This window comes from Chinchilla lanigera, unplaced genomic scaffold (assembly GCF_000276665.1).
Source record: "Chinchilla lanigera isolate Chin_1 unplaced genomic scaffold, ChiLan1.0 scaffold00041, whole genome shotgun sequence".
NCBI classification, from domain to species: domain Eukaryota; kingdom Metazoa; phylum Chordata; class Mammalia; order Rodentia; family Chinchillidae; genus Chinchilla; species Chinchilla lanigera.
Window position 1 is genome coordinate 16,498,135 of NW_004955442.1, and position 13,256 is coordinate 16,511,390.

Below are 13,256 nucleotides of genomic sequence, written 5' to 3' on the forward strand. Positions count from 1 at the left end.
ACCTTTACACACCCCTTCTTTAACCACTCCCCCCTCTCATCCTTGGGGTTTCAGCGGGCATATGATGTCCTCAGGAGCTACCACCATGTTCCTAAGACCACTGTCATAACAGCTTGTACTTTCATTGCCACTCTCTAAAATGATCTGTTCAGTCACTTGTTTGCATGGTTCTGCAGGTATGAGACTTTCTTTACTGAGGGGCCTCCAAGGCCTTGTCCCCAGCAAGTGCATAAGGCACGTGCCACCGGTGGGGGGGGCGGTTCCAGCTCGGAGGAAGATCCAGAGGGTGGTGGTCGGAGTGTCTTGCCTCTTCAAACTGGGACTTCCTTTCCTCATCCCAGCAGATGACATCCTCGAGCCCGGACATGTGGGGCCGGCCCCATCCCTGTTGGACCCCACACCTCCGGGACTAACTGCTGGCTCCAAGGGAGCTAGGTTCTCCTCTGCCCGCAGGGTTTCAGGTCGCCCCGCTGGGCGTAATCCGGCTGCTTCTCTCTGTCGCTCGCCTGGGCCTCCACTACCCAGTCCTCTCGAACGCGACGCCCGGCGTATTTGTTATTGTGCGGGCGCCCGCGGCGAAGGGGGTGCCGGGCGCGCAAAGCCTGGCGCGTGCCCGTCGGCGCCGCGCGGGTGGGGGGACAGGGCGGGGCTCGGCATCCTCAGCGCCCCCGCCCGGCTCACGAGCCCCGATTGGTTTTCATGCCGGGAGCGAGCGAAGGCACGGCTCTCGGGACCGGGCGGGGGACGCGCGCGGTGCCGCCGGCGGCGGCGGAGGAGCGCGGGGAGGAGCGCGGAGGAGGAGCGCCGGGAGGAGGGCGAGGGGAGGGAGGAGGCGCCCTCCCGGCTCCCTGCAAAGCGGCCTTATTTATCTGGGCACAGCCTCAGCCTCCCCGGTGGGAGGCTCGGGGCCGCCGATCCTCTCCCATCTGGGGGCCCCACTCCGGGCGCGGCCGAGGGGGCCCGGCCAGGCCGGGACGTGGGGTGCAGGGCGCGGCCGGGCCCTGCTGGCCAGTCCAGCGCCTCGGCCGCCTCCACGCTCCCTGGCGCCCGTGCTGGGCTCCCCATGACGCGAGGTAGCCCGGCGGACGGCGTGGCATGAACCAGGAGCTTAGGCCAAGGTAAGGTGTGCGCGCACGGCCAGCTTGAGGGGCGAAGAGGGGTGGGGGCCAGGCCGCTTTTCTGCCGCGGCCACAATGAGGGGGCGGGGAGGGGTCTTGGGACCGCGCCGCCATCGCCAGGGAAGGGCTTACATAACAGCAGCCCCTTGCCCTCTTCGTCCTGTGGCCGCGGGGCCTGCACCCCTGCCAGGCCTTCCAAAGCCCATCGCCCCAGTGGCTTGCCCCAGCGAGGCCCACTCCCCACATGCAGCGCGGTCAGGGCTGTGGGTCGGTGCCACCAGAGGAGCAAAAGCTTCCAAGGGAATGCAGAATTGCAGGCCCTCAAGCCCCACCCCGCCTGGCTGGGCTCTGGGCTCAGGGCTCTGGACCCCGAACCTCAAGCCCCTGGGTCTCTGTGACAGGTGTTAGGTGCAGCTAAACTCCAACAGGAGCCATGTGGGTATGTGGCCAGAGGGCTGGCCCTCCCCTGAACACCTTCTGGACATGGCTCTGTATAAAGCTGCCACCCACAGAGGGAGGCAGAAGGAGTGGGCTGGCTGGTCTTTGGTTCTGGAGGAGGGCCTGGGCCCTGGCCAAGGCCTCAGACTGGGGAGTGGGCATTCTGAGCCCTGCAGGGCAGAAATCTTGGGTCTTCCTGGGAGTTTGAGTGAGGGCAGAGGGTCCCATACCCGTCTTCCCCAGAGAGAAGGTTATGATAGTTGGAGCCTTGGCTTCCCAGCCTGCAGCCCCTCCCAGCCTGAGCAGGCAGTCTGACCTCAGCAGGAGGAGCAGATGGCAGATGATACTTCACCTGCCTCCCTCCCTCAGGCACCTCCTCCATACCTACCTACCCATGTCCCAGGACCCACTGACCAGGGTCATCTGAGGCCTCCCTGGTGCCCCACAGGACACAGACTGTTTCTCCCAGTTCACCCCTTTGATGAGGTGCTGTGCTGGACAGCAGTCTCAGAACGGAAGGCTTGGGCCGGCTGAGCTGGAAACTGACGGGTTTGAGGTTGCCCTGGGCCAGGAGAGGCCTGATGGAGCGAGAGATGGCCATGCAGCTGGAAGAGGAGCCATCTGGAGGGAAGGGAAATTCAAGGCTCATGTAAACATGGGTGGTGCACAAGGAGTCCAAGATTCAGATGCCCCAGTTCCTACCACCTCCAGTACCTGGTTCCCAACCACCCTCACCTTAGGCCCAGCCTACAAGCTCAGCATCTCCATCACTGGGCACATTCACAGGATATGATCACCCCCTCCTGCCCACATCCACTTTGGAGGCACCTGTACTATTCTGCCTGAGGCCCACTGATGAGAGAACAAGTGCTCCTGGGTAGGAGGGACCTGAGTCCAGGAAGCCCTGTACTGCTGAGAAGCAGGTACATTCCCCCTGAGATGGAGGAAAGGACTCCTCGGCTGGTGGTGCTCAACAGCCTGCAGACCCTGCTTTGTCACCTATGGGTGCTCTCTGCTGTGGCTCCAAGGCAGTTGCAGGGGCATGGTGAGGATGACCAGTGGTCCAGTAAGAGCCAATGGCCAATCTGGCTGCAGAGGGTGCCGAAGGGCAACATTCCCTTGCTTGATAGCTGCTCAAAGCAAAGGGGACTAAGAGCCCTCAACTGGGTTTGGGAGGGCTTATATTTTTCAGGAGTGGGGTGCCAAGAGAAGCCAGCTTCCACTCCCCAAACCCACATAGCTGAGGTGCTCTGAGCTGGGCCAAAGTGTTCCAATCTGCTGAGGCATCAATTTGGGTCTCTTTGAAGGCCTACATGCCCCTGGGCCACAGGCCTCCCTCCCCTCCCAAAGCCCCTGCACATCCCCCGAGCATCTCTAGCTGGGGGCAGGAGGGAAGAACTGTGTTTGACATGTGCAAAGTGGCAGGGATGTGAATGTGCCTGAGTCACAGGGCTGTCACAGAATGTGTCAGCCTGCACTTCGCCCCCAACTCCATCTACCCTGGTTGTCACCCCAGTCCCTGGGGCTGCTACTGCAGACTGAACCTGATGTGCAGCTTTTTGGTTACCCATACCTCGATCAGCTCCAAGGCCCTCACCATGGAGGAGAAGATGGTCAGCGCAGGTTCTGTGGAGGCCAAGCCTCCCATCAGCCAAAGCAGGCCTGATGCTCACAAAGCTGAGGGTATCAGGCCGGGCCTGGTGGCACATGCCTGTAATCCCAGCACTCAGGGGGCCAAGGCAGGAGGGTTGCCAGAGTTCAAGGCCAGCCTGGGCTACATAATGAGACCCTGTCAAAAAATTTGGGTGTGAGAGATGGGGGAACAGTCCCTGAGTGGAGGTAATGAAAGTGGGGATATTGGTGGGCAGGTAGCTTGCACCCTCTGGAAGGAGAGCAGGGGTATGGCAGGGACCCTGCTGGATGAGGCCACTGGTTAGAAAAACCACTAGCCCAGATCCCAGAAAGACACAGGGGACCTTGAAGCAAAAGAAGAAAAAGCAAAGGTCTGTATATGTACACCTGGCCAAGAGCACTGGTAATGAGACAGCCTGGAGGTCTTGGGGTCAATCACAGTTCTGTGAAATTTCTGGAAACTCACTCCCTGAGTCTTGCTTCCCCCACCCTGGTCAGGCAGTGTGTGAAGGGCTCAGGCTAGTAATGGGAGGTGTGATGCTGGAAAAAATAGGTCAGGACGTCTCCTGTGCCCCCCTTCCAGAAGTTTCTGTCCCCTTCCCTAGGCTCAGGCCAGACTATGGGGAATGGACAGCTACCCTTCTTAGTTCTGCAGCTCCAGAAGTGAAACTTATCGGAAAAATAGACAAGATGTCTTCTTCCCTGGAGTCTGCACATTCCAAGGCCTAATTTAAGCCCTTATGGTGTTGGGAGTCTTCCCAGTGACTCTGGTACCAACCCAGTCCCAACCCCAGTGGCTTTTCTCCCTTGTGAACATTGACCATTATCACAACTAGGATAAGTTTTTTTAGCTACACCTTCCTGACTGCAAACCTTTTCAATCTGACCACTCCTCCCTCCAGCCTCTCAGATTTCTTGCAGCTGTATCCCTTTCCGCAGTGGACCTAGCATTTCTCATTCATTCATTTGTGCATTTGTTCATGCATTCAGCAGCACTTGAGAGCCACACATCCATGGTGCTGCCTGTGCTCAGTGAGTCCCTGGGCCAGGAGGAAAGGTAGACAGCAAATATAACCTAGGTGATGAGTAAGACCCTGGAGATGCTTTCTCCCAGTGATGGGATCCCACTGGGGAGGCAGGATGGTTCTCATCCAGCACTGAAGAATGGAGAAGTGGGTGCTAGCTTAAGGAGAGAAAGCCCTGGAGCAAACAGGGTCCAGGTTGTGCCCAGGCAGTAAGGGGTCTGAGGCCAACTTGGTCTCAGGGACCAATAACGTGGCACGCAGAAGGGACAGCCCCTATAGGCTCAACATGGTCATTTCTGTGGATACTGGCCTAGAAGCTGCCAAGGGCTTGATCTCCCAGAATCCCCTGGGCCCACTGTGTCTTCAAGCTTCACAATGAGTCCTCTGGATAGAGTGCAGAGGTCACAGTCAGCTCTCTCTGACTCTGGCTGAGGCTGATGGGGACAAGATGGGTATTGACTACTGTTTCTCCCTTTCCTCGGGTTTTCTCAGGGACCTGGAGCCCTTTTACAGACTATCCCAGCAGAGGACCTCCCCAGAATTCCACTCCAAACTGACCACAGCACAGCTGGCCTATGGCTGAGAATTGTATACACTAGGCCTTTTTTTTTTTTTTTTTTGTACTGGAGATTGAACCCAGGGCTTTCACACTGAGCTAAGTCCCCAGGCCTTTTTATTTTTTATTTATTTTGAGCAGGGTCTTTTTAAGTCACTAAGTTGCTGAGGCTGGCCTCAAACTTGTGATCTTCCTGTTTCAACTTCCCTGAGTGCTGGGATTAGAGGTGCATACCACCACACCTGGCTAAACTCAGCCATATTCTCAAAAGCCTCTCTTCCCAAAACTAGTTCTCCTAAAGGGAGAGGCAGCCCCAAGTAGACTAGCAGCTATCCATATCCCTCCTGGCAGGAAACTCTGATCAGGTCCTTGGAGCCACCCTGGGTGGGGAGAGCAGCAGCACTACCAGGAAAGGACTCTATAACCCATGATAAACAGGGCCTTGGTCACTGGCTAGGTCCAGAGCCAGGTGGACAGGCCCTTGTTTGAGCTGCTGCCTAGTTGAGAGGCTCCAGTCTCCCACTGTGAGCTCAGATTTCTTCCAAGTCTCAACTCCTGGACCAAGGTGTGGCCATTTCCATGGTGTAGGGGCCTACAACCTCAGATGGAGTTGTGGGATGAGGGACTGCGTGCCTTATTTTCACCAATCCAACCCTACGGCCTAGAAAGAAGGTAGGGATGGGAAGGTGAGCTCATGCAAATGTGAGTTCCAATGGGCAACGGGAAAGAGCCCCGCAGGTGCCTAGGGCATCCACGTGCATCCCCCATCTCCGCACTCCACGTGCACACCCGCGGCTGGGAGCATTTTCAGCCTAAATCGGCACAGCTCTTGGATTATTTCTCCCCTGGCACCGCCTCCGCCGCCTCCTCCGGATCTTAGCCTAGCGGGCGGCTTCTCCCCCCTCCCTTCCACCCCTCCTGCCTCTGGGGCTCCTCCCTGCTGAGCCGGGTTTGCCAGGCTTTGGGTTTGCCAGAATCCACCCTCCACCCCCGCCGCTGTCCGCGGTGCAGCCGGCCCAGGCCTGGCCCCGAGCGCAGGCTGCTGTCCGTGGTGCTGGGCTCAGAATGAGCTGGGGCTGCTCTTCGAGAAGCTGCGGCAGCCGGGTGGGCGGGGCGTCCTGGGCAGGAAATCTGAGTGACTTGGGCCTAGGGAGCAGGGAAGCCCCCGCTCTGGGGCATTGAGGGTACTAACGCTGCGGCTGCCTCTATCCCCAGTACACCTTCCAGAGTGCCTTGCTGGCACGGGAGTGCTGGTCATGGGCCTCATCCAAGCCTATCATGAGGCACTGCTGTCCTACAATGGATGGTCACTTCTTATCTGCCCTGGCATCCTTGAAAGTGGGGTAGCCCCGCATCAGGAACCCCCTGCCATTGTGGGCAAACTAACTTCCTGGAGCTTCAGATTCTTTATCTGAAAACTTGGGTAACAATAGTGGCCACCCCCACACACTAGGCTGCCATGAGGCTGAAATATGTGATTATCCCAGTGGGTACTTTACAAGTGTTATGATGGATGTCGCTGTATCAGCCAGTGTGTGGCCACTCCTTCCTGGTTATGAGTATATGTAAAGGGGCACTAAGGTGTTGGAACCTCCTCAGGGGAGAGCCTAGTTGTGCCACCTAGGGTTCAGACGATGCCTTTGGGAAAGAGGGAAGGAGGTGGCACAGGAAGGCCTGGGGTGGGCTGCCAGTGGCAGGGGACCTGTGGCTGCCAGAGCAGCAAAGCTTCTGGGCCCAAAGTTGAGTTAGCACCATGTGTGCCAGGGAGATCCCAGGTCCCAGCCCAGGTCAGCTGTGGAAGCCAACAGGGGTATGGTACTGAAAAGACTAGGGCAAGACATCCTTCATCCTTCCCTCCTACTGCCTCCAGTCCTCTTTCCCAAGGGTCACCCCAGGTTGTGGGGGAAAGGCTGCCACCTTCCTCAGCCTTGCAGCTCCAGGAGGGGGACTCAGCTGGAAAGGAAATTTTAGCCTTTCTCTTTCTGCAGGTCTGCTTATTCCAATGCCCACCTCAAGTCTTGGAAGATCTCGGGAGCCACCACTCCCTACCCACACCCCCTTGGTGGCCCTGTAAGACTTGCCTGTTAGGCCAGGGCCTGTCTTGGTCAGGCAGGAGAAGAGGGTGATCTGGGAGCAGCTTTTGCACCCCCTCTGAGATTGCATGGCAAAAAGACAAGGACCATCACCAGCACTGGACCAACATTGGAAAGGAAAAAAAAAGACAGCATGTGTGCAGGACTCACATGCTGGCCCCCAAGTCAAACCTCAGGAGACACCTGCCCTTTCTTGGGTAGATCCTGAGCCACAGACCCTCCTGTGGCATGAACATTCATGGCAGCTGGTGCATGAGACAGGGCCACAGTGGAACCTGTAGGGGCAGGCCAGAGACCATACCAAACCCTCTCCTTCAGTTTTTCAGCCCTAACAATGGGCATCAGAGGGAGAGAAGGGAGCAGTTAGGGACTTGGTCTCTCTACCTCCACTCTCTCATGGGTGAAAGGGGAATGTCAGCACCAGAGCACCAGAAAGCATCCATGAACAATGCAGGTTCAGCCTTTATACACAGTTGGTGCTCACTTGCATGAGTGCCATGCCCATGGTCAGCCTACCTCTTGTTGCTACACACAGTCAAGGTGGGAGAACTATGCACTCAGATCCTATTGGGTGGCTCTGGGAGTGCCATGAGAATGGGCACCCAGGGCTTGGAAGAAGAGTGACTCTCCTCAGCCTGCGCAGAGACCAGAAAATCCACTCTCCCCTCCCCACCCATCTGCAGAGTGTTCGAGGAAGATGTCGAGTCCCGGTGTCAACGGCGACCCCAAGCCTCCATGCCTGCCTCGAAATGGTCTAGTGAAGCTGCCAGGCCAGCCCAATGGCCTGGGTGCAGCCAGCATCACCAAGGGCACACCAGCAGCCAAAAACCGTCCCTGCCAGCCACCGCCCCCACCTACCCTCCCACCCCCCAGCCTGGCTACCCCACTCTCCCGGGCTGCCCTGGCTGGGGGGCCATGTTCCCCTGCAGGTGGACCAGCCTCAGCCGCGGTGCCTGGACCCCCAGCAGAGCGGCCACCACTAGCCACAGATGAGAAAATCCTCAATGGCCTCTTCTGGTACTTCTCAGCATGTGAGAAGTGCGTGTTAGCTCAGGTGTGCAAGGCCTGGCGGCGTGTGCTGTACCAGCCTAAGTTCTGGGCAGGCCTCATGCCTGTCCTGCATGCCAAGGAGCTCTACAATGTGCTGCCTGGTGGCGAGAAGGAGTTTGTGAACCTGCAGGGCTTTGCTGCACGTGGCTTTGAGGGCTTCTGCCTGGTTGGAGTCTCCGACCTGGACATCTGTGAGTTCATTGACAACTATGCGCTTTCCAAGAAGGGGGTCAAGGCCATGAGCCTCAAGCGTTCCACCATCACTGATGCTGGCCTAGAGGTATGCCCTGAACTGGTCAGGAGGGGACGAGGCTGGGGAAGGGTAGGGACAAGCAGCAGTGATGTATGAATGTGAGACAGTGCTGGACCCCAGAGAAGGCTCAGCACACAAGAGGCAAAAAGGCAGAAGGGAGAGTGGGTTTGGGAGAGGAAGGGAGCAGGACTAGCTACATAGTTTGGGGAACCTACTAATGAATGAAATGTGGGCACCTTGTTCAAAGATGAGTAAGAATTTCAAGGCAAACAAAAAATAAATACTTTCAAGGCAGTGCTGACAGAGGAGCAACCAATTAAGTACAAGGCCCTTCCTGCCCAGAAAGCGAGTCTTGAGTGGACAGGATACTGGAAAGAGGTGAGGGGCAGCTGGGGAAGGGTCTCTTAGTAGCAAAGATCAGAGGAGCAGATAGGCAGACTTCCCTGTCCACAGGACCTGTACTGTAATGTTTAAAGAGCTTGGAGTACCCGCTCTAGCCAGGCTCTCCTGTGACCTGCCCCTCTTGTGGAATGTTGTTGAAGTGTAACGAATACTCTAAATGAACTCCTCAGACAGAGTTCAGGATGTTTTTTGTTTGTTCTTTTGAGACAGGGTTTTACTATGTAGTTTAGGCTGCCCTTGAACTCACTGTGTAGCACAGGCTGACCTCAAACTTGCGCCGATCCTCCTGCCTCAGCCTCCTGAGTGCTGGGATTACAGGCATGGGTCACAATGCCTGGCTCAAAGTTCAGTTAGATGCATGCTTGCCCACATCTACATCCTAGAGACCATTGCTTCCCACCTCCCAAGGGCTCCTTTCCACCCTAGCTAGGCAATCCTCACCATGACCCATGGAAAGGGTTCCAGGGATTGAGGCTCCCCTCTAATAGGCACCTCTCCCCACAGGTGATGCTGGAGCAGATGCAGGGGGTGGTGCGCCTGGAGCTGTCCGGCTGCAATGACTTCACTGAGGCCGGGCTGTGGTCCAGTCTTAGCGCACGAATCACCTCGCTGAGTGTGAGCGACTGCATCAACGTGGCAGATGATGCCATCGCAGCCATCTCACAACTGCTGCCCAACCTGGCCGAGCTGAGTCTGCAGGCCTACCACGTGACGGACACAGCGCTGGCCTACTTCACCGCTCGCCAGGGGCACAGCACACACACACTGCGTCTGCTCTCCTGCTGGGAGATCACCAACCACGGTGTGGTGAATGTGGTGCATAGCCTGCCCAACCTCACCTCGCTCAGCCTCTCAGGCTGCTCCAAGGTCACTGATGATGGCGTCGAGCTGGTGGCTGAAAACCTTCGCAAGCTGCGCAGCCTTGACCTCTCCTGGTGCCCTCGCATCACTGATATGGCCCTGGAATATGTGGCTTGTGATCTGCACCGCCTGGAGGAGCTAGTGCTGGATAGGTGAGTATGACCTGTACTGGGGCCTTGCCGGGTGGGTCACCGTGAACTGGGCCCCTAGACTGGGAGGGGCCAAGTCCTCAGGCTTCTTTTGCGCACTAAGCTGAAGAAGGGCAAGGGGGAGGTGGGAGGCATCAAGAACAGGCAGAAATGCAACAAGAGTTAGTTGTTCATATCCTTGGAGCATGCAGTGCCCACACAGACGGGTGTGGGGGCGGGACTCTGGGGAGGGCCAGGCTTGGAAGGAGGAGGGAGGCGCCCACCTGAGGGGTTGAGGAGGCAGTGTAAGGTGGGCAGTCCACTTCTGGTGCAACCACAGGTGTGTACGCATCACGGACACTGGCCTCAGCTACCTGTCCACCATGTCGTCCCTCCGCAGCCTCTACCTGCGATGGTGCTGCCAGGTACCAACCTCAGAGCCTCTGGGATCGGGGAATAGTTGGGGGGGCGTAGGGAAAGTACCGTCCCCATAGTCCGGTGACCTGCTCCCTCCCCACTCAGTTCCCGCAGGGGTCTGGGACCCACTCTGCACCCAGCCTAAGCGAAGCTTGCAGGGTCCCTAGGGTTTTCATAGGCTCTTTCCAGCAGCTTTCTGGCTCCGCGGGAGCTGAGAAACCTCTGTCTTGAATCCCGCCTCCCGCCCCTCTAGCGAGTCCAGGTGTCAGGTAAGCAGAAATAGTTAGCTCGCTCCCCTCCCTACCTCCCACCCAGGTGCAGGACTTCGGGTTGAAGCACCTTCTGGCCATGAGGAGTTTGCGTCTCTTGTCTCTGGCAGGTGAGACCCCTTGCACGCCTTCTGTGTACTGACTTAGTGCGACGCTCCCCGCCCTGTCAGGCCCCTTATGAGAATTCACCTGGGCGCTGGCTCCCTGCATCCCAGGTCCAAGTTAAAGGAGAAGCAAACACTAACCCAGCCTAGAACAGAGCCCCACCTATGATTCCCCGCCCCCGAACAGGGCCCCGCCCAGTGCAAGCTCCACCCATGATTGCCCGCCCCGCGCGGCCCACTCCCGCCCGCTAGCACAGGCCCCACCCACAGCTGCCCTGAGCTTCTGCCCTGCCCCCGCCTGCCACAGGCTGCCCGCTGCTGACCACCACGGGGCTGTCCGGCCTGGTGCAGCTGCAGGAGCTGGAGGAGCTAGAGCTGACCAACTGCCCCGGGGCCACACCCGAGCTCTTCAAGTACTTCTCGCAGCACTTGCCCCGCTGCCTTGTCATCGAGTAATGCGAGGCGCCCCGCCTCGGCCGCGGGAACCGGCCACGCTCTGGGCGGGGCACGGGCGCCATTGAGCCCCTTTCTTCGACCCCATCTGGAACCCAGCCCGAGGGAAACTCCGCCCCGCCCTCGCCCCTCGGCTCCTCGCCCGTCCGGCCCGCCCTGGGCAGGGGGCACCGGGGCCAGCCCTACGCACGCACGCACACTCGGGGACTTTGTGCATGCCCCTCGTGCCCGCACTGCACGCCCGCCCTCACCACGCCACCACCGCCGCCATCACTCGCCCACCCGCCTGGGGGGCTCGGTCCTCGGGGCGCTCTTTGCCCAGCCGCCCTCCCCACCACACCCGTTCTCTGCCTCCCTGCTGTCTCCCACCCCGGGGAGGGCCCCGGGAAAAGGGGGGACTAGGTCCCCAGGACTCAGGGGCCCAGAAAAGCCCCAAGGGCCTCCTGCATCTTCCATTGTTCCGTGCCTGGAGCCCTCCGATAGGTGCGAGGGGACACAGGCCACTGCCAAAGCCATGGCCCGCTGAGGAGCCCAACTCCCCTTCTCCTCCCCCTCCCCATGCCCTCCTGATCCAAAAGGCCGCCCCCTTTTCCTCACAGTAGGCCACCCACCCTGTTGGCCAACCCCTGTCTGCCCTCAACCCCGCAAGGCCTACAGATCCTTGGGCCCTGGCCAAGCTGGGACAGCCTTGGGATGACAGTGACCTTGGATTAATCAACTTTAGCCCAGCCCATTCAGTCCACCTCAGCCCAGGGGTGGTACAGGTACCTTGAGAGATCTCAAACTGGAGCCACCCTTGGCACCATGAGGAGCAGCTCAGCCAATCCCACACCCAGCCCTGAACCCCAGGGCTCACCCTGGGCAGGTCTTCTCAGATGAAATCTGCAGAAATGGGCCTACCTAAGAGGATCAGCACACCCTCCACACACACAGGAGGGAGGGCTCCTTTCTAGACCTACCCCATTCACCACCCCCCCAGCTTCCCAAACTTCTGCCTGCCCGAATGGGCTCTGACTGTGTTCTGTTCAATCCCCAGACATTTGAAAAGTCCTGGGGGATGCTGGCACATCTTGGCAATGCTAAGGAGGGGGCTGGGACCCCTTTCCATCCCAGCCTTGAACCCCAGGAGATACAGTGCCCACAGCCAATCTTGGGACACCCTTTATCTGGTTGGAAGGGAGTAACCAGTTTCCAGAGAGCCAGAGAGTGAGAGCGAGAGCGAGAGCGAGAGCGAGAGCGAGAGCGAGAGCGAGAGAGAGAGAGAGAGAGAGAGAGAGAGAGAGAGAGAGAGACAAAGAGAGAGAGATGCTGTTGAAGCAGAGAAACAGTTCAACAGCCCAAAGAGATCCCTGCCCCTGGAGTGCTGGCCGAGGAGGCTCCAGGCTGGAGTGGAGTGGAGTGGTCAGGAGCCAGTTTCTTCAGCCCCTCCTCCCACAGCCCCCTAATAGGGAGGGGCAACTGTCCATTTGCCCAAAGTATTAATGCAACTGAAGCTGTGATATTTCCAACGACTGTAGGAGGAAAATTTAAGGGGAGAGAGGAAAACAAACAAAACCAACCAATCCCTAAAATCATTTTCTTATTGTACATAACGACCTCATTCTCCTGTATATGCGGAAGATATAACCTTATATTTGGTAAGTGTTTCTTGTGCTATTTTATCACGTGACCTGTTTATAAAAATATATATTAAAAAAGTTGTAAAAACATGAGTCCGGGTTATTTTGGGGTCAACAGACCATAATGCAGAGGTAACTGCCTTGGGAGGCCCAGAGGTTCTCATGCACTCTTTTTGTGTGTGTGTGTGTGTGTTTTTGAGACAGGGTCTCACTATGCAGCTCAGATGGACTTTGAACTCACTTTGTAGCCCAGGCTGGCCTCAAACTTGCAATGATCCTCCTGCCTCAGCCTCCCAAGTGCTGGGATTACAGACGTGTACCACTATGCCTGGCTCTCATGCACTCTAGATGCATCAGATTTATTCATTCTTTTAACAAATGGCCAGACTGGAAACCGAGCAGCAACCAAAGTTCCCCAGCCTCCTGTTACATAAAGGGGAGAGAAGGCATGGAGAGATGACACTAAAGTCAATACAAATAATATTCTGTCGCTAGGCATGGTGGTGCATGCTTGTAATCCCAGCACTCAGGTGGCTGAAGCAGGAGGATGACTTCACATTCAAGGCCAGCCTGGGCTACAAAATGAGCTCAAGGCCAACCTGAACTGCATAGCTAAACCCTGTCTCAAAAAGAAAAAAAAAATCTCTCAAAATATCTAGGATCTAGCCCCACCCTTCTTTTTTTTTTTTTTTTTTTTTTTTTTTTTTTTTTTTTTTGGTCTTTTTGAGACAGGGTCTCGCTATGCAGTTCAGGCTGGCCTTGAGCTCACTTTGTAGCCCAGGCTGGGCTCCAATTCGCAAGGATCCTCCTGCCTCAGCCTCCCAAGTGCTGGGATTAC

At 57.4% G+C, this 13,256-nt stretch overlaps 1 protein-coding gene across 1 annotated transcript; it reads left to right on the forward strand.

Annotated features, from left to right (window-relative positions):
• The first annotated feature begins 768 nt into the window (after positions 1-768).
• Fbxl16 (F-box and leucine-rich repeat protein 16) lies at positions 769-12,506 on the forward strand. Its single transcript, XM_005391616.1, has 6 exons — positions 769-1,118; positions 7,546-8,192; positions 9,072-9,580; positions 9,897-9,981; positions 10,289-10,352; positions 10,654-12,506. The coding sequence occupies exons 2-6, from the start codon at positions 7,560-7,562 to the stop codon at positions 10,800-10,802; spliced, it is 1,440 nt and encodes a 479-aa protein (XP_005391673.1). The 5' UTR covers positions 769-1,118; positions 7,546-7,559; the 3' UTR covers positions 10,803-12,506.
• Positions 12,507-13,256: the final 750 nt, after the last annotated feature.